Source organism: Nerophis lumbriciformis, linkage group LG35, assembly GCF_033978685.3.
Source record: "Nerophis lumbriciformis linkage group LG35, RoL_Nlum_v2.1, whole genome shotgun sequence".
In the NCBI taxonomy this organism is placed as follows: domain Eukaryota; kingdom Metazoa; phylum Chordata; class Actinopteri; order Syngnathiformes; family Syngnathidae; genus Nerophis; species Nerophis lumbriciformis.
In genome coordinates, this window is record NC_084582.2 from 21912501 (window position 1) to 21934958 (window position 22458).

The window sequence follows — 22458 nt, forward strand, 5'->3', positions numbered from 1 at the left end:
ATATACCGGCCCCGAGACACATTTTTTCCTCTAAATTTGCCCCCCCGGGTCAAAATAATTGCCTAGGCCTGATATACATGAATATTTCCAAGTTAATTAAAGGTACCGTATTTTTCGGACCATAAGGTAAAAGTTAAAGTCCCAACGATTGTCACACACACACTGGGTGTGGTGAAATGTGTCCTCTGCATTGGACCCATCCCCTTGTTCACCCCCTGGGAGGTGAGGGGAGCAGTGAGCAGCACCGTGCGCCGCGCTCGGGAATCATTTGGTGATTTAACCCCCGATTCCAACCCTTGATGCTGAGTGCCAAGCTAGGAGGCAATGGATCCAATTTTTTTGTAATCTTTGGTATGACTCGGCCGGGTTTATAAGGCTCACTGCTGATGAGCGGGTCTATTCAGGTCTATTTTCATACAAAAGGTGCACCACATTATAAGGCGCATTTAAAGAGGTCATATTAGTATTTTTTTCTAAATCTAAAACACTTCCTTGTGGTCTACATAACATATAATGGTGGTTCTTTGGTCAAAATGTTGCATAGATGATGTTTTACAGATCATCTTCAAGTCGCTTTCTGACCGTCTCTTCAGGATGCGCCGTTTTATGGGCGGTCTTATTTACGTGGCTCACCTTCGACAGCGTCTTCTCCCCGTCATCTTTTTTGTACCGATAGTTTTTAGCGCTTCCATAGCGAGTCTACAGACAGATATAAGTTAGAACTGTACGCTACCTTGTATTACAAAGAGCAACAGCGGAGGATGAATGTCCCACAACAAGATGATAGAGAAAAAGAAGACACTTATCGACTACGTCGTCTGACTACAATGGCCGAACTGCGCTAAGCACTTTGGGTAAACCGTTACCATATACGGATAATCCGCTGACGTCAATTGAACAGGTGTCATCCTGCAGTCCACACGTATCTCTTATGTGCGACTGCCATCTACTGGTCACACTTATCATTACACCATGTACCAAATAAAATTGCTTCAAGGTCGGTAAACACAACCAGAATGAATCCGTACATTAGCCGCACCGGGTTATAAAGCACACTGTTGATTATTGAGAAAATGAAAGGATATTAAGTGCGCCTTATTGTCGGAAAAATACGGTACTTACTAATAATTATTACTATAGTATTAATATAGTTCATAATTAAAACGAAAAATACAATTTGCGACTTTTTTCCCCTCAAAGCACAGTTTGTGGACATCTAACTTGACTAAATAGAGGAAGTAGAAGTACAGTACGCCAGGAAGCAGCGACCACTCCGAGAAAGTCTGAAGTGACAGCCAATACCAAGATTTATTTCTCACTCTCTAAAATCTCTTTGTCTGCACACAGGAATATTTTACCAATAAAGAATACATGATGAACGCAATCAATGTATCCTGCCAACACACCTACCGTATTTTTCGGACTATAAGTCGCAGTTTTTTTCATAGTTTGGTGCGACTTATACTCAGGAGCGACTTATGTGTGAAATTATTAACACATTACCGTAAAATATCAAATAATATTATTTAGCTCATTCACGTAAGAGACTAGACGTATAAGATTTCATGGGATTTAGCGATTAGGAGTGACAGATTGTTTGGTAAACGTATAGCATGTTCTATATGTTATCGTTATTTGAATGACTCTTACCATAATATGTTACGTTAACATACCAGGCACGTTCTCAGTTGGTTATTTATGCCTCATATAACGTACACTTATTCAGCCTGTTGTTCACTATTCTTTATTTATTTTAAATTGCCTTTCAAATGTCTATTCTTGGTGTTGGGTTTTATCAAATAAATTTCCCCAAAAAATGCGACTTATACTCCAGTGCAACTTATATATGTTTTTTTTTTCTTCTTTATTATGCATTTTCGGCAGGTGCGACTTATACTCCGGAGCGACTTAAACTCCGAAAAATGCGGTACTGTACGAGGTGCCCCAGCAGGTTTTGACTGCCAAAGAGGGGGGAAGGGTGTGTTGTGCAAACAGGGGCGCCGCTAGGGATTTTGGGCCCCATGAAAATAATCTTTACAGGGCCCCCAACACAGTGTCATTATTTTTTCTGTATTATAATTTCATCATCATTAGGGGCCTCTCTGGGGCCCCCTCCATCATGGGCCCCTAGAATCCGTCTCCTTTACCCCCCCTTTTCGGTGCCCCTGTGTGCAAATATCAGACATTTCCACTGCGAGGTTGATAGTTGAATCATAATTCGATTCAGATCTTTTAAATCTTCATTAAAAACAAACCTATTTGTACATGCACAAGCTGAGCTGGAAATTTTTTTTGACATTTGTATGTTCATCAAGTATTTGGACTGAATGTGCAGCAACACATCTGCATGTGTGTAGCCTCCCTGCGCCATCCAGATCAGCCCCAAAATGTAATCACGCATTTTGGAAATTTCGGAACTACAAAATAAGCGTGCTTCTGATGTGGCAGAAAAGGTGTTACATATTATACATTTGTGTTGCTTGTTCAACATAGCAAAACCCCACAGGTAAGAGACCATAATAACATGAATGTGGAGGGAAACTAGTGTTTCCATGGGCACACATTGCCAGTTGTACACGCAAATACCTTATTTATTTAAGGCGGTCTGCACCAGTTATCATTTTTTTACACGCAGTCTTAGAGCACACGCAACATACCCACTAATATTATACGCAATTTTATAGTTTGTACACGCTGTTTAGCGCGTGGTATTTGTATCTTAGTACAAACCCTGTTTCCATATGAGTTGGGAAATTGTGTTAGATGTAAATATAAATGGAATACAATGATTTGCAAATCCTTTTCAACCCATATTCAATTGAATGCACTACAAAAACAAGATATTTGATGTTCAAACTCATAAACTTTATTTATTTTTTTTGCAAATAATAATTAACTTAGAATTTCATCAACACGTGCCAAAGTAGTTGGGAAAGGGCATGTTCACCACTGTGTTACATGGCCTTTCCTTTTAACAACACTCAGTAAACGTTTGGGAACTGAGGAGACACATTTTTTAAGCTTCTCAGGTGGAATTATTTCCCATTCTTGCTTGATGTACAGCTTAAGTTGTTCAACAGTCCGGGGGTCTCCGTTGTGGTATTTTAGGCTTCATAATGCGCCACACATTTTCAATGGGAGACAGGTCTGGACTACAGGCAGGCCAGTCTAGTACGCGCACTCTTTTACTATGAAGCCACGTTGATGTAACACGTGGCTTGGCATTGTCTTGCTGAAATAAGCAGGGGCGTCCATGGCAACGTTGCTTGGATGGCAACATATGTTGCTCCAAAACCTGTATGTACCTTTCAGAATTAATGGCGCCTTCACAGATGTGTAAGTTACCCATGTCTTGGGCACTAATACACCCCCATACCATCACAGAGGCTGGCTTTTCAACTTTGCGCCTATAACAGTCCGGATGGTTCTTTTCCTCTTTGGTCCGGAGGACACGACGTCCACAGTTTCCAAAAACAATTTGAAATGTGGACTCATCAGACCACAGAACACTTTTCCACTTAGATGAGCTCAGGCCCAGCGAAGCCGACGGCGTTTCTGGGTGTTGTTGATAAACGGTTTTCGCCTTGCATAGGAGTGTTGCTGGCATCAAATTCTAAAGTTAATGATTATTTGCACAAAAAAAAAGTTTATCAGTTTGAACATCAAATATGTTGTCTTTGTAGCATATTCAACTGAATATGGGTTGAAAATGGTATTTGTATCTTACAGATTAGGTCGTGAGCAGTGGTGTGCCGTCATGGCCAGCAAGCCCTTCTCTGCTGGCCGAACATAACCAGAAATCATGATCAGATAAAAGTAATTTTTTATTTACTTTCCCTAAATATCTAAAAGTATTCACATCCTCTTCATGTCATATTATGCTCCTTCCAGTGCTGTTGTTATTAGGTTCGAGTTTGTATCCAATCAGAATTCAGATAGCTTATGTTGCCATGCTGTACGAAATCTGCCCGAGGCCTTCAGAATCAACAATGCGGGCGTCTGTGCGCTGTAGGCGATCGGACACATACAGTTGATAGATAATTGTGATAGCCAATCAGATCATGAGTTGTTGTCAGTAAGGCCTTATAGCTGGCCTCACGTTGGACGTGACATTTACGCGTCCTGTGATGTGATACTCACAGGTTTGAGCCACGTCGGTGCTAGGCAGATCAGCAGAGCCACACACGGGATCGTTAGCGCAGTGTTTTTCAACCTTTTTTGAGGCAAGGCACGTTTTTTTCCATAACTCCACCAGGTCGCTGTGCCTTATTTTGAGTTTGTTGGTGTTTTCCTGTGGAGTGCTTTAGTGTTTGTATTGTGCTGTTATTTTGGTGGCCCTTCCTGTTTTGTTGGTGTTTTCCTGTAGCAGTTTCATGTCTTCCTTTGAGCGCTATTCTCCACACCTGCCTTGTGTTAGCAAGCAAGGCTATTTAAGTTGTTGCTATCCTTCTTTGTGTGGACATTGTTCATTGTCATGTCATGTACGGATGTACTTTGTGGACGCCATAAGTTTTTGCTGTCGTCCAGCATTCAGTTTCTGTTTACTTTGTAGCCAGTTCAGTTTTACTTTTGTTTTGCATTGCCATCCCTATGCTTCATTGCCTTTTCCTTTTCCTTTTGTTCATTTTTGGTTGAAGCATTACATACCTTTTTACCTGCACCCTGCCTCCCGCTGTGGTCTGCATATTGGGATCACAACAAACCATCCTCTTCACACCTGACACATTCCGACTTTTACAAAGCAATTAACAACCTGCTGCCACCTACTGACATAGAGTATTACATGATTACCCTGCCAAGCTCTACACAGCAAAGACACTAAGTAACGGCACATTATTTGCAGATTATGATTATTGATTTGCAAAAAATATTTTTTGGACCAATTAGGTGCAGTTGCATAATTTCCCACGGCACACCAGACAATATCTCAGTGGTTGAAAAACACTGTGTTAGCGGATTAATTTAATACACATATAGTTGATAGACAGTTGTGATAGCCAATCAGATCACAAGTTGTTGACTGTAGCCTATCTAGGTAGCCTGATGTTAACAAAACTGTGATTGAATACTCACTTGTAACTCCAAAGTGAGTATCCAATAACAAGTTTCAATTTACTGAAGCAGGAAGTGTTGCACCGTACCCATACCGGGCTCGCAGAGAAATCACCAATACTCACTTTTTAACCCACAAAGAAAGAGAACAAAACATTGATTAGGTGGCAGATATATATTTGCAGGGCCATTTTCAAGAAGGATATTTAGAGAGAAACTACATCTTGTGAGACGACGTCTGCCAACCGGCGATGAAGTGGGGATATGCCCGCCACTTCCACTCTAATCAACCGACTGCGAGCGGTACTACTGGCTTATACGCCGTTGAATGGTTGCTACAAATTGTGAGTTCAAATATTACATTTCTTTATTTTTTCACGTTTGTTTTTTTTACAATTTTAATTTTGACAGTACCACATAAGATATGTTTTAATTCCTGATGCGGGTTTATTTTTAAATGCGCCAGAAAATAACCCGTTTTGTTCACTGTTGAGGTGATTCAATGGCCAGTAGTGCGTAAATGTGTTCCTGTACAGTATTTCTCCAGCAATGGTTATTTGGGGACATAAATTACGGTATTTTGAGAGGTAATCATGGAAGTCGGACATCACTGAAGGCCTAGGTGGGAAATGCACGGCTCTAATTGTAGTCTATGAAGTAAAAGGAAACTTTACATATTAATAACAATATTTAGGTGAATAATAATGATAATGGTAATGTTATATGTTGTATAAATATAAATATAAATGTTATATATTAGAACGTACATTTGGCCACTTTATCTAAAATGTGTCGGGACTTTTAAAAACAAAACAAAACAAAATTAAATGTTACATACAACAACACCAAATAATTTAGGGGGTTTAAGAATATTTTTGTGAAAATGACACATTTCGGCTGCCGTCGTGATCCAAAAATGCAGTAGCGGCCAGCGTTGTGCTGGTAGCAGGTCGTTTAGTTAGGAACCAGGCTGAACAAAAATAACAAAGGTCTAGCAAACTGTTGGAGATCTTTTATCAGTCTGTTGTGGCCAGTGCCCTGTACTTTGCAGTGGTTTGTTGGGGGAGCAGCACCAGCAGAAGGGACTTAAACCGGATTGACAAACTGATCCGGCCAAACTATTTGAAGCGTTTGTGTCAGTGAAGGACAGGAGGACACTGGACAAACTGCTCGCCATCATGGACAATCTTGCCCACACACTCCACCAGACAATTGAGGGACAGCGGAGCTCATACTCCAACAGGCTCCTTCAGCTTCGTTCCCACAGTGTTCGATTCATTTACTCCTTCATTCCACACTCCATCCAGCTGTATAATCACTCGCCACACAGCAATAGATGATTTATGTCTATTACCTGACCGCTTCTATGTTAGCTACCTTTCTTTGTTTATAATGTATATTTTCTGCTGGATCGACTCTCTATTTTATGCTGCCTTTTTTTTTGCCGCAATATGGTACATGGTAATAAGGATTTGTTATATATTGTATATATTATTAAAAAATATAATATAATATAACAATATAATACATCAGTATATATTATATACTGCATATATAATATGTAAATATTACATATATGTTATATTTTATATTGTTACTATGGTACATTTTTAGTCTACTTTATACCTGCATTATCATTTCCATCCTTACCCTTTCCATCCTTTGTAACTGAGCTACTGTGTGGAACAATTTTCCTTGTGGATCAATAAAGTTTGTCTAAGTCTAAGTCTAAGTCTCTATCTCAGAAATAAACAGCACACTATGGCATACATTTAACAACTAACCAGCACTAATGGCTTAAATGCTAACATGAATACACACCAACATATTTCCCCATTACAAAAGCCATACCACAACTTGTATAAACACATTATAAACAATATTGATAATCGTGATCATTTTCATATCGTTACATCCCGAGAGTGTAAACATGCAAGCGGCAACTGGTATACAATCACATCATCTACTGTAGATATGTCAATCACATATTTTAAAAGGGTTTTACATGTGTTTTAAAAAAGGTAGTTTTAACCAAATTAAGTCAATGATTACCGTATACTGGACTATAAGCCGCTTCCTTCTTCCTACACTTTGAACACTGCGGCTTATAAGATGGAGCGGCTAATTTATGGATTTTTCTTTGCGGATGGCTATTGTAAAAATAATTGTACAAAAAAAACAAGCAAATACAGTGAGAGTTTGTTTTATTGTTTGTGCTATGGCGCCAGATTGTGAACGAATTTTCTCACTGCAGGTGCTGCAGTGTCCTTCCATTTAGTGCTTACACCAATCTTAAGTAGAAGTTGCGTTCGGTCTTCTTGCCGTCCAAAGCATTTCTCCTTGTATGGATTCTTCATTTATCACTCCAAGCAACGTTTGTAAGTTTTAAATTAGAACTAAACCAGTTTATACTTACTAAACGGTCCCATGTGTGAAGTCCATAGGAGTGTTTTCATGCATATGTGTACGTGCTATCGTAATTTAACGACGCTAGCGTTTACAACAGGGGTCCCCAAACTACGGCCCACGGGCCGGATCCGGTCCCCCAGCATCGAAAATCCGGCCCACGGGAAGTCCCAAGTTAAAAAAAAAGTTGAATTTTAATTTTTTAATTTTAAATTTTTTAATTTAATTTTTTTTAAATCTTTCCTTTCTAATCCATTTTCTACCGCTTGTTCCTCTCGGTGTCTCCTAGCCGCTCAGGCAAATCATATTGTCTAAAAATGAATTTTCCCATCGATAACGTGACAATGTTAAATGTCAAAACGGATTAAAAAGACAATGTATATATATATATATATATATATATATATATATATATATATATATATATATATATATATATACACAAAAAAAAATTTGGCCGGGGGCCGGGCTGTATATATATATATATATATACATATATATATATACACACATATATATATATATATATATATATATATATATATATATATATATATATATATATATATATATATATATATATATATATATATACAGCCCGGCCCCCGGCCAGATTTTTTTAACCAAATGCGGCCCACGAGTCAAAAAGTTTGGGGACCCCTGGTTTACAAGTTTATGGGTGTCTGTATTGATATTATTAACTTACAACGGCATTCTATTTTTAGTGTTTAAGTTTCCCAAACTTCTCAGTAAACTCACCATAACGTCACCGTGGAGTTATTAAGTCTGTTTAGCTGATTGGAGAGCTAGCTTTTGCAGCTAGTGGGTTCATGACGATAACTTCTGTTTTGTTTGATCAGCCGGACTGCCTTGTTACAGGAACCTTTTGGAAACAATAAAAGGTGTGTAAATAAACATTTACAGAATCTTTCGGTGTAAATAACTTATTTTGCAACGTATATATCTTCGGCTTATAATCCGGTGCTGCTAACATATGGAAACATATTTTTTTTCTTCTAAAATTTTGTGGGTGCGGCTTATATCCCGGTGTGTTAAAATACGGTATTTTTTTACGCAGGTAAACATTATAGGTGTGTGAGCGGGGCAGTGATGTTAGGTTAAGAGTGTGGTGGGGACCCTTGAGGAGACTAAAAATAATAAATAAGTGATATTAATGACCGAAAATGGTCCACAAAAAGCTCACTTGCCTCACAATAAAGAATTTAAAAAAATTACATGCTTAATACTCTTACGTCATGATTAAGCAGGTAAAAAAGAAAATCGTTCTATTCCTGACCTTTCCTTCCATCCTTTCCGAACAAGCCACACTTATCGTTTCCTTAATTCATCAAGTAAACCCAAAGAAATGATCAAAAATATTGTACATGAAGTACAAGATTTACTGTGAAGGATTAAGAGATCAACAACAGCACCGTACCTTCCAGTCGCCCGCGGGCATCAGCTGTTCATCGTTGTCCTGCAGGGAGACAAGCATGGTAAACATTTTGTTTATTTACAACATAATTGACAACATGACAATATGAAACATGATGTAATAAAGTGTATGGTACTGTAGTGTAATAATTGTGTAGGGATGTTTCGATCAGGCTTTTATGCTGTCGATTCCGATACCGATTATGCATGAGTGAGAACAGCCGACACCAATACCGAACACATTTATTAATTATTCGTATGTATTCATGGTGAGTCTTCTTCTATTACATATAATTATTTGATCAACACAAAGTCGCAAAGTTCAACTTCCCCCTTTTATTTCTCTTTTCAAACTTTCTCCTCTTGGTATCCCTGTCACTACTCCTCTAGCCCCCTTTATTTCCCCCGCTTCTATTTTTTATTTTATTATCTTATTGCACAGTTTTTGCAATCGCATTGCTTTGTTTTTTTTGCCCTGCATTTTTACATTTAATCAACAGGCTTCCGTCCCTAAGCACTTTCACCATCTCCACCTCTCTGATGTCTTTGTCGATCTTCACGTCAACTTTTAAGTTACAACATATAGAGGTTATTTTCCGGTCGCTGACACACGAACATCTCCTTTTATGGTCAGGATGTGCTGTCTTGACTTAGCACACACACAGAGAGAGAGACAGGAAGAAGGAATATAAAACTGATGGTTTGGCTTCTCCAAATTAGGAGTGCCTCATTTTTGACTTAACCTCCTCCAGGTACTGCAGACCTGTATAATGACGCTCACTTGTAATAAACTTTTTGTCTCCGACGTCTCTTTTGATCCAGCCACACTGCCATGTCGCCCTTCTGCCCGGACGAGGATGACAAGACCAGAAATACACATCAATTCAGTGGAAAATAACATTATACCGGCTGTGATACGATGGAGAAATACTGCGAGTCATTAGATAAGAAGACTCTTTGTCGTTATACGCAGCAAACAGCCGTAATCGGATGCGAGGATCCGTGCAAGATTGACAAGTCTGAGTGGAGCAGAGACCACGACATCTTCCTCGATGTCTCATACTCGGACTTTGTGAACTGCTTAAAGGCCTACTGAAACCCACTACTACCGACCACGCAGTCTGATAGTTTATACATCAATGATGAAATCTTAACATTGCAACACATGCCAATACGGCCGGGTTAGCTTACTAAAGTGCAATTTTAAATTTCGCGCAAAATATCTTGCTGAAAACGTCTCGGTATGATGACGTCAGCGCGTGACGTCACGGATTGTAGAGGACATTTTAGGACAGCATGGTGGCCAGCTATTAAGTCGTCTGTTTTGATTGCAAAATTCCACAGTATTCTGGACATCTGTGTTGGTGAATCTTTTGCCATTTGTTCAATGAACAATGGAGACAGCAAAGAAGAAAGCTGTAGGTGGGAAGCGGTGTATTGCGGCCGGCATGCAGCAACACAAACACAGCTGGTGTTTCATTGTTTACATTCCCGAAAGATGACAGTCAAGCTTTACCATTGGCCTGTGGAGAACTGGGACAACAGAGACTCTTACCAGGAGGACTTTGAGTTGGATACGCAGACACGGTACCGTGAGTACGCATGCAGCTGCGGCTTCCAAACATTTGATCGCTTGCCCGTACGTACGTGCCGCTATGTGCATGTCACGTACGTAACTTTGGGGACTTTGGGGAAATATATGTGCTGTATGAACTTTGGGGAGGTGAAAGGTACTTTGGGCTGTGGGATTGAGTGTGTTGTGCAGGTGTTTGAGTTGTATTGGTGGGTTATATGGACGGGAGGGGGGAGGTATTTGTTATGCGGTATTAATTTGTGGCATATTAAATATCAGCCTTGTTGTGTTGTGGCTAATAGAGTATATATATGTCTTGTGTTTATTTACTGTTTTAGTCATTCCCAGCTGAATATCAGGTCCCACCCGCCTCTCACAGCATCTTCCCTATCTGAATCGCTCCCACTGCCCTCTAGTCTTTCACTCTCACTTTCCTCATCCACAAATCTTTCATCCTCGCTCAAATTAATTGGGAAATCGTCGCTTTCTCGGTCCCAATCGCTCTCGCTGCTGGTGGCCATGATTGTAAACAATGTGCAGATGTGAGGAGCTCCACAACCTGTGACGTCACGCTACTCGTCTGCTACTTCCGGTACAGGCAAGGCTTTCTTATCAGCGACCAAAAGTTGCGAACTTTATTGTCGATGTTCTCTACTAAATCCTTTCAGCAAAAATATGGCAATATCGCGAAATTATCAAGTATGACACATAGAATGGACTTGCTATCCCCGTTTAAATAAGAAAATCGCATTTCAGTAGGCCTTTAAATGTTCAGACTTTCAAAATGATAGGAGTCAAGATAGCTATGGCGGATTTGTTTGTGTATGGGTTCGTGACGTTTATGTTTATCTGAATAAACCCAGTGGACGTGGTCTCGTCAAGCCAGGCTAGAGCAATACACTCTCAGAAATTATCCGACCCGAGTTTGACACCCTGGATAATCACGGATAACCAATCTAATGTCATCCCAGCACACTGTGACTGTAAGGCAGGATTGGGAGATTGTTGTTCTCATGTCGCTTCACTTTTGTTTTGTGTGGAGGCTACAGTCCGGATACGAGAAGTAACTACCAAAGTTCTTCGACCAAGTACATCAAGTCAATGCAAAGTGGGGCTGTCATTTATTTTTGCTTCTTTTTTACTTACAAAATGTTTTACCTGAATTGATACGAACAAACACGAAGTTGCCAGCACATCACATCTCGGTTGATGATTGGAGCAATCCATTTACTCTTCTTTTCAGCAGCTTCCGTTTGTCCAGAAATACAATTACGAATGCGATACAACCTAGGAATATCTCTCCCACCTCAATTGTGGGATGTAAAAAAATAAATAAATACAAATTTGGACCCCTTTATACCTGATGCGGCCCAGCCTCACCAAGACTCCGCCTCCAGCGGCACCCAAGTAAATTGAGTTTGAGACCCAACGCAGTATTCTTACTTGAGTGAAAATGTTGGCTACTCCACCCACCTCTGATTGTAATCTGTAAATTGTCCATATTTGTTAATGCTTATTTGTGTTTATGTGCCCTGTGATTGGCTGGCGACCAGACCGAAGTGTACTACCTGTTAAGTCTGAGTCGCATGATTGCGGTGGTCGCATGAAACGAGCAAGACTGCCAGACAGAATGTGGCGCAAGGCAGGAATAAAATAGTGACCAGGAGCAGGTGAGCGTACCGACCACTAATCAGAGGCAGGTGAAGAAAATCAGCACTCATGGCAACTAAGAAAACCAAAAAAGGGGCTGAAACAGTAATAGACAACAACTATACCAAACTAAACATAACATGACCTGGGCAACGGATCATGACAGTACCCCCCCCTTACGGGACGGATTCCAGACGTCCCAAACAAAAGTAAGTCCATAATCATCTTTCATCTCTGTAATATCGCTAAAATTTATTCTATTTTATCCACTAGCGACGCTGAGATCATTATTCATGCGTTCGTTACGTCTTGTCTCGACTACTGTGACGTATTATTTTCGGGTCTCCCTATGTCTAGCATTAAAAGATTACAATTGGTACAAAATGTGGCTGCTAGACTTTTGACAAGAACAAGAAAGTTTGATCATATTACACCATATACTGGCTCACCTGCACTGGCTTCCTGTGCACTTAAGATGTGACTTTAAGGTTTGACTATTTACGTATAAAATACTACACGGTCTAGCTCCATCCTATCTTGCCGATTGTATTGTACCATATGTCCCGGCAAGAAATCTGCGTTCAAAGAACTCCGGCTTATTAGTGATTCCCAGAGCCCAAAAAAAGTCTGCGGGCTATAGAGCGTTTTCTATTCGGGCTCCAGTACTATGGAATGCCCTCCCGGTAACAGTTAGAGATGCTACCTCAGTAGAAGCATTTAATTCCCATCTTAAAACTCATTTGTATACTCTAGCCTTTAAATAGACCTCCCTTTTAGACCAGTTGATCTGCCGTTTCTTTTCTTTTCTCCTCTGCTCCCCTCTCCCTTGTGGAGGGGGGGGGACACAGGTCCGGTGGCCATGGATGAAGTGCTGGCTGTCCAGAGTCGGGACCCGGGGTGGACCGCTCGCCTGTGCATCGGTTGGGACCATCTCTGCGCTGCTGACCCGTCTCTGCTCGGGATAGTTTCCTGCTGGCCTCACTATGGACTGAACTCTTACTATTATGTTGGATCCACTATGGACTGGACTCTCACAATATTATGTCAGACCCACTCGACATCCATTGCATTCGGTCTCCCCTAGGGTTACCCACATATGCGGTTCTCTCCAAGGTTTCTCATAGTCATTCACATTGACGTCCCACTGGGGTGAGTTTTTTCTTGCCCTTATGTGGGCTCTGTACCGAGGATGTCATTGTGGCTTGTGCAGCCCTTTGAGACACTTGTGATTTAGGGCTATATAAATAAACATTGATTGATTGATTGATTGATCATGGGAGGGTGGAGGGAGGAAATGGTGGCGCGTCGCCAAGCCAAGTGTCCCCAAAGCCACTGGGACAAGTCAGGTGGCGGGGGCGAGTTGAACGCCGCTGCAGATGGCGAGGCGGGACGGAATGGCCACATTTGTGGCCGATGAGGAGGCAGACGTGAGCAGCGCACTAGCAGCTGTAAAAGTCCCTGTCTTGGTACTGGGCATTGCTGCTGATGGCGCTGAGACGGTCCTTGAACTGGCCACATACTTGGCCGACAAGGAGGTAGACGCGGTTGGGAACAACTCCTCAGCAGCCATAGTGGTCCACGCCCAAGTCCTGGGCATGGGTGCGTCCATTGACTGGCCACATCTTTGGCCGACAAGAAGGCGGACGTGAGCGGCGCCAGAACCTCAGCAGCCGACAAGTCTAACGCCCAAATCCTGGGCGTCGCTGCTGACGGCGCAGAGGGCATTCATGAATTGGCCACATACGTTGACTCGCAGATTCTCTAAATAAAGAGCTTATTGTACCTAGAGACATTACATGATATTATATATTGCATTACCTATCGCATTTCCACACTTCCCTACATTTACTGGTTAGGCTGATTGATTAATTTGACCACTGCTGCCACGTAGCTGCAGGTTTTTGTATCGTTTAGGCGTGCCCCTAAGCCCCCCTGGCTCTCACGCCCCCCGATACACCCTAACTACTCCCACTGCCCGGCCCAGCTGGGGGCCCGCACTGCGTAGTTGATTGCTAGCAATTGACCCTTTCGGGCATGACTTAAAATACTTTTGGTTTCACAGGTTCTGGTAGTTACCGGAAGGATCTCGTTGGTCCGACAGCGGGTCTTGCGGAGCCAGTGCCGTGCAATGACGTGCCAGCGGTGAGTGGGACGGCTGCGGGGCGGAGTGTTGTTAAAGGCCTTGGGGCTCGCAGGGCTGGACCGCTCCCCTGCTTCTCCTTTCTCCTGGAGAGATGCGAAACAACAAATATGAGAAAGAAATTTCTGGGTTAAAATCTTAAAGAGCCACATAAGAACTTGACATGCAAAACGCTAATCATTCATCACTCTACATTATGTACAAATTAAATATTACTTATTATGCAGATCCACTCATCAACTTGTAATAAATGCAACAACATAATCAAATGTTTTAAGGTCATGGTTCATTTTGGCTACAGCGAAGAAACAAAAAACAAAACGACTTAGCTCTTGAGTAAACAACTTGAATGTTTTTCTTTTCAATTAAACAAAAAAAAATGCTAATTTCGAGCAGTGTCAGGATCTCACATGACAGTTTGGACTTTATAATTATTATTATTATTTTATTTTTTTATTTAAACTTTATTTAACCAGGAAAACAATCCCATTTAGATTAAAAACCTATTTTTAGGAGAGTCAAGAGGCAGCAAAGGTATACATACAATTACATTTGCAATTAAAAAACCCAAAACCAGTGACGTTGGCAGGTTGTGTAATTCGTAAATAAAAACAGATTACAATGATTTGCAAATCCTTTTTCAACTTATTCAATACACTGCAAAGACAAGATATTTAATGTTCAAACTGAGAATTTAATGACAGCAACAAATTGCAAAAATGTTACATGGCCTTTCCTTTTAACTACACTCAGTAAATGTGTGGGAACTGAGGAGACCAATTTTTGAAGCTTTTCAGGTGGAATTCTTTCCAATTCTTGCTTGATGTACAGCTGAAGTTGTTCAACAGTCCGGGGTCTCCGTTGTGGTATTTTAGGCTTTATATTGCGCCACACATTTTCAATGGGAGACAGGTCTGGACTACAGGCAGGCCAGTCTAGTAGTATTTTACTATGATGCCACGCGCACGTGCAGAATGTGGCTAGGCATTGTCTTGCTGAAATAAGCAGGGGCGTCCATGAAAAAGACTTTGCTTGGATGGCAACATATGTTGCTCCAAAACCTGTATGTACCTTTCAGCATTAATGGTGCCTTCACAGATGTGTAAGTTACCCATGCCTTGTGCACTAATACACCCCCATACCATCACAGATGCTGGCTTTGAACCTTGCGCTTATAACAATCCAGATGGTTCTTTTCCTTTTTCGTCCGGAGGACACGACGTCCACAATTTCCAAAAACAATTTGAAATGTGAACTCGTCAGACCACAGAACACTTTTCCACTTTTCCAGTCAGCTTCCAGTTTTTTGTAGCATGTGCCAAGCACAAGAAGCTATATACACAAACGTTTTTTCCCCAGCTCTGTGCAAGCAAAGGGACAGAGAGCAACAACTGATGGTTGGTTCTCAGTGAATACAAGTTCATACTTTTCTGTGTAATCAATGTGCAAATGTAAGAGGGCAATAGTCCCAGAACAGCCTTGTAAATACAAGTCTACCAATGACAAGACTGCATGTGACAGTGGTGTGTCATGGCTCGACAGTTCGTGACAAAACCCTAAGAAGCAGGGTAAACAGAGTCAACTATCTGAAGACAGGAACAAGTAGCATTCATATATAAAAAGGTCACCATAACCCAGCACAGATAAAATGTGGCAGAGGGAAGGCCATTTTTTACACAAAAAACATCACTATTTATTGAAGAAAAAGCTCAGTTTAAGTTCAATTTCTTCACCAGTTCATCGATAAAAGGTTTAAACTTGAGGGGGAAGTTAATCAAAATCAAAGTATTTATATTCATGCACCTCTTCTATGATGTTCGCTTCAAGAGTGGACACTACCGGGAAAGTTTAAGGCACCTTCTGATTGGAAAATAACATGGGTGTTGTCTTGTCAGCTTTGAGAACCAGTTTTCAGAGGTGTGGACTCGAGTCACATGACTTGGACTCGAGTCAGACTCGAGTCATGAATTTGATGACTTTAGACTCGACTTGACAAAATGTAAAGAGACTTGCAACTCGACTTAGACTTTAACATCAATGACTTGTGACTTCACTTGGACTTGAGCCTTTTGACTTGACATGACTTGACATGACTTGCTACTTTCCCCAAAATCCAACGCTTAAAAAGTTATTTGGGAGCGCTCCGTATTTTTCATTTTCTTCGTCTGTGTCTCTCAGCGTGTTGTTCCTGTCAGCTGGTGTGCTCTCAGTACAACAGCCAATCAAATTAGATCTACGTTGTTTTCATCACGCAGCATTCATCCAATCAAATTGCAGTACAACCACCGAAAAAGTTGTCAAACAACGCAACAATTATGCCAAAGTTGGTTTCGTTCGGGTATAAAAACTACGACTTGGTCAACAAAAAACGAATTGCCGTATGGAAATCACGCAGTTCGAATATTACAGACGGAGACGCAACAACGTTCAACATTTGAAGTTGCACAAAGAAGGGTAAGTTTTGAATGTAAGATAACGTTTATTGGCTAAGTTACGTGACTTTTATTTGCTGTGTAGTTAAATCAGTGAGGCTGCAAACTCACTGCTAACGTTATAACCATAGACATCTTATAAGTAGACGCAGCATGGAGCGCTACTGCCTACTGGCGCAGACGAGGCGCGGGGCCGCCATCTTGGAGTGGTGATCCGCTCCACTCAGTGCAATTCATTTGGCAGGAACAATGAACTGTCAGCGCATTTAATTCATTTTACCTCACTGAATACCACTGATTTTCACCCCCCTTTTTTGTCATACGTGTAGCTATGATAACAGACACATGTTTTGGCGTGTTTTAGTATTCATAGTTTGCTTAACAGTAATATAATATTCTTATATGCTATAAGTGACCAGACGTCCGAGATCAAAACTGGGATTATAATCCTAGAGAAGGGGAAACAACGGTAAACTATTTTTAAGTTGAAGAAACAATATGATTAGGTTATATATACATGCGTATATCCTACATAAACAATGTATGAATACATTAGATATCTATATATCTTAGGGACCTATAGACTGTATCTCTGTTGCTGCAGCAGCAGAGAGTTTATTCTGTCTTGACACTTTGTATTGATATTTTCTATTACATTCTTCCCTTAAATGATAATATTTGCAGTGATTGTTTTATATGTATTATTTTATGTAAGTCGCTTTGGATAAAAGCGTCTGCCAAATACTTAAACATAAACACATATAAACACCTGAAAGTCTTCATATCAGCTAAAACCACCAATCTGTTTCACTGGATTCAGAATAAAACCAAATTCTGTTTTACCCAACAATGTTAGTATTTGAATATTGTTACTTGAAGACTTATTCCTGGTTACAATTATACTGTTAAGAAAGTATTGTCTTATACTTTACCTAAAATGAGAATGCATCATAATCAGTGGCGGCTGGTGAATTCTGTTTTAGGTGGGGCTGAAAGTTTGTAAACCAAACCCCTGTAGGGGCGTCATCCTCCCCCAGAAGATTTATTTGTGATTTTCACATACAAATATTGAAGATCTTTGATCCTTCTCAACTCTGTGGTAATATTATTTTCATAAGATACAACCAATAGTACGTTAATGTTAAATCTTACTTGTGAAAAGTAATCCCCCGATTCCTATTTTCAACAGTCCGCTCATTTGAGCAGGAAAACGCTGAACACCAGCCCGGCATCTTTGTTTTCTACCTGTCAACTGTCAGTTTAGGCTGCTCGCCGGCTCCTCATCACCACTTCAAGATGGCGGCCAAATTGCTCACGTCACAGCAACCTGCGTCTACTTATAAGATGTCTATGGTTACAACGTCATTGCAAACACGGCAATCTGTTGCGTCCACTGCAGTTTGCTACCTTATTCATACTTTTTGTCAAGTGATTTTTTTTTAAGCAGGGTTGCATGAGGTACCTACACATAACGTTACGTTAGACAATGTATCACACATAGTAACGTAACGTTAGTCAATGTATCACACACAGTAACATTACGTTAGTCAATGTATCACACACAGTAACATTACGTTAGTCAATGTATCACACACAGTAACGTAAAGTTAGACGGTGGTCAGCAGCACCGCGTATTTTAGCCACCTACAAAAAGACAAACATAGTCAAATTAAGGTCAGTTAAAATGTATACTATATTAAGAATATGTGTACATATTGCATAGGGTCCTGACATCTAAAAAGTACAACTCTGTTCATTGTTATGTTCATATATTTGTTATGTTTTTCATGTGTACGCACACATAAACACACATACAGTATGAGATGAGATCAATGAGATAAGGTAAGAACAGGATAGAAACTGCTGTGGAACTAGTTACAATGCAATATGCCATTGAAATACAATGTTAACACTTTTGTGCAAATAAGTACAGTTGCACTTGTTTTTTTCAAATGTGTTTATTCTGTAAAGGAATGAGTTACATGTTTAAAATGACTGGTTAATAGTGCTATTTTGAAGTGCAATGTCAGCACTATCTTTTTCCCTGCAATTTCAAATGCACTTGTTTTAATAAATAAATACAGCATTTTAAAAGCATACACAATCTGTGTAAATATATTAGTCTGTGGTTAAACGACTTGAAAGGACTCGAAACTCAAAATGCAGGACTTGGGACTTGACTTGAGACTTTCCAGTCTTGACTTTGGACTTGACTCGGACTTGCTCTGTCTTGACTCGGGACTTGACTCGGACTTGAGGGCAAAGACTTGAGACTTACTTGTGACTTGCAAAGCAATGACTTGGTCCCACCTCTGCCAGTTTTACATAAATATGTGAATGCTGCACAGCAACAAAGGCTTTCTGCAGGGAATTAACCGCCTGTTCAAGAAATGATCCAAAACACTTCATACCATGTACCATTTTCTTATATGATTGTGAGCTGGCATATGTTTGTATTTGGTCACAGAATCCTTTAGAGGATTATTCTACTAAGTTCAAAAGTATACATGTCCATCCCAAACTCTCCAGAGAGTGCTTGCCCCAAGGAAATTGGAATCCTACAGGAATGCAGGTTTGGATTTGAGAAGTGATAATAAAAACATTAGCAACATGTGGTAGGAAGCCCCCACAGGTAGGAGTAGAGGATAGGGGTCGGAGGTCACCCGACTCAAACTGATTAGAGGAATAATGTCAAAGAAAGATTTACTGGCCAGACTGGCTACAAAGAGTAAAGGTCTCTGTGTAAAATGTACTTAAGGACAGTTGTCCAAGAAGACAGCAGAGGAGTGATCAGGCCAATACTCTATCTCCTGGAATCTGCAGTTCCAGTCTGAGGCTCGCTGAAAAAAATAAAGCTTTTTGTTCGACGACTCCTCTTCTTGGCTCATCACGCATCACACAGTCACTCTGTCCTGGGAGAGTGATACGACCATCAAATCTACAACAGTATCATCAGCATGAACATGCATATTAGCATCAGAGAAATGTTGTTCTAAATCATTGATGCACAAGATAAATAAGAGGGTCCCCAAAACAGATCCCTGTGGCACCCCCTTATGAGCAGTAACAAATTTGGAACAAAGGCCCTCGCATTTAAAACACTGGGTCCTGTTTTTTAAATCATTAGAAATGTTCTATCAGTCAAGTGAGAAATAACCTGTGTTTTAAAATAGTATGGTCCACAGCAGATCTGGGCAAATTACGACCCATGGGCCATATGCGGCCCGCTAAGCTTTTCAACCCAGACCCATCGAAACTGGAGCCGCCAATACGATGTGCAATGATTTTTTCAAATTAGCGTAAGTCTTGAACTATAGAGAGTATTCCAATATTTGGAATCTGCCCTTTTGAGTGAGCATACAGCATACAGTGCAGTAGCCATCAGATGGTACCCACAAGGCTATCATTCAATAGCTATATATCCCATTGGTATTGCATACGTAAACAAGATGGCGATATTACACGATTAGACTGGTACTCTGATGGCTATCAGACTGCACCCGCTAGGTATTATCTGATGGTTAACGTTAGCAGGACTGGTGGTCTATGTCATGATCCGTGGCCCGGATCATGTTTTGTTTAGTCATGTTCTGTTAGTTTTGGACTTAGTTCCTGTTTTGTGCACCTCTGGGTTTGTTTTGGTTACCATGGGTACTAATTGGGTTCACCTGCCTCTGGTTAGCGGTTGTCGAGCACTAATCAGAGAGCTATTTATTCACCTAATTGGCCCCATGTGTCCACACTACATCCAGTTCTAGTGCTCACACTTCTGATTTTCCTTAAGCCACTTTTTCAGTTTTGTGTAGAAAAGTTGAATGTCCGACTGTGACTTTAACTCATACTTGCCAACCTTGAGACCTCCGATTTTGGGAGGTGGGGGGTGGGGGGTGGGGGGCGTGGTCGGGGTGGGGCGGGGGGCGTGGTTGGGGGTGTGGTTAAGATATATATATACAAGAAATACTTGACTTTCAGTGAATTCTAGCTATATATATTTATTTTATTACATATATATATATATATATATATATATATATATATATATATATATATATATATATATACATACATATAAATAAATAAAATAAATACTTGAATTTCAGTGATCATTAATTTACACATATACACACACATAACACTCATCTACTCATTGTTGAGTTAAGGGTTGAATTGTCCATCCTTGTTCTATTCTCTGTCACTATTTCAGAACACACACATAATACAAATATACATTATAAAATCAATAAGAAAACGGGAGCTCTAATTTGGGAGTCTGAATTAGGATCAGAAGTTCCTATATAAACATTGCGCACTCACGTCGCCTTTTTGTATTGATTACTGCAGCTGTGCACTGGATTCATTCACAAATACAAACTACAACTCACAAACACTTTAGAGTTAGGCTCCACCATCAGAATGTGTACTTAAACTTATAAAGATCACATGGATATTATTCAGTGAGTTGATTCACCAAAACTAACCTGTTATACAGGAGGAAAAAGCACACAGGACGTTTCAATTGTTCACAGACTGGTCGCACTCATCAGAATGACAAGACACTTCCGGTCTGCAGGTGATAGCATTCAATTGGGAAGAAACACCCTACTGCCCCCTACTGACCAATGTGAATACTGATAAATGTGTAATGACAGCTCCAAAAACGAATTCAAACCACAAAATAAAATAAATAAATCAACACAAAAATGTGACACATTATGGGTGGGTCACATATGCATGATGGCAGTATTGTCCTGTTTAAAAGTGTCACAACATTGCTGTTTACGGCAGACAAACTGCTTTACGGTAGACAAAAACGTTACCGCGCTGGGAGGACGTTAATGAAACTGCCTAACAATAAACCCACATAAGAAACCAAGAACTCGCCCTCGATCATTAGCTGTTTATATTGTGAGAAAGTGGACGTGTGAACAGGCTGTCAACACGTCACTCAGGTCCGCATGGAGCTGGAGGGGGCGTGGCCTCCAGCTCCGCCTGAATTTCGGGAGATTTTCGGGAGAAAATTTGTCCCGAGAGGTTTTCGGGAGAGGCGCTGAATTTCGGGAGTCTCCCAGAAAATCCGGGAGGGTTGGCAAGTATGCTTTAACTCCAGTGGCAAATAGTTCCACAGATGTGAGAACTTCACTGAGAACACAGACTGACCCAGAGTTGTCCACTACCTTTTCACTCTACACCTCCCACCAACTGCACACCTTCACTACTGTACCTTTGTATTTCTTGACACATCACATCAGGGGCTAATCCATTAAGACACTTAAAAATAGCTTTTTAAAAAAGAGAAATGTATACAATTATCAAAACTCATCATGTTATATTTTTGAGTAATAAGGCAGTGATGTTGCTTCATTGGTTTTTGGTCAAATATCTTTAGTGATTGTTTATATAACGACAGCAGAGGCTTCACTACAAATCCTGTGGCCTGTCCTCAGACCATGGCACAATGAGACATATGGGATAAAATCATTGCATGCATGTAAACGTGTGCAGCATTGGAAGAAGGAGAAGAAGAAGAAGAAGAAGCTTGAACAGATAAACAAGGTCTAATAAGCCTGAAACAGTTTATATTTATTTTTATGGTCTTAGTCATTTTTATATGATGGCCATCAAATTTTAGCTTAGGGTCCAAAATAACACCCAAATATTTAAATTCTTTTACCTGCTCTATTTTATTTTCATTAATGCTGACCCGAATTTACTTTAATGACTGTTTCTTCAAACAGAAAAACATTGACACTGTTTTGTTGTAATTTAGGGTT

The 22458-nt window shown here is 40.4% G+C and overlaps 1 protein-coding gene across 3 annotated transcripts in view; it reads right to left on the minus strand.

Moving 5' to 3' along the window:
* ndrg4 (NDRG family member 4) overlaps positions 1 to 22458 on the minus strand; it is a 131685-nt gene that overhangs the window by 84160 nt on the left and 25067 nt on the right. For all 3 annotated transcript variants that reach the window (XM_061928027.1, XM_061928026.1, XM_061928029.1), the window contains 2 exons: positions 14192 to 14341; positions 8897 to 8935 (listed from right to left, as the gene is read on the minus strand). In XM_061928027.1, coding sequence (XP_061784011.1) covers positions 8897 to 8935; positions 14192 to 14341 — 189 coding nt within the window. The remainder of the gene's footprint in view (positions 1 to 8896; positions 8936 to 14191; positions 14342 to 22458) is intronic.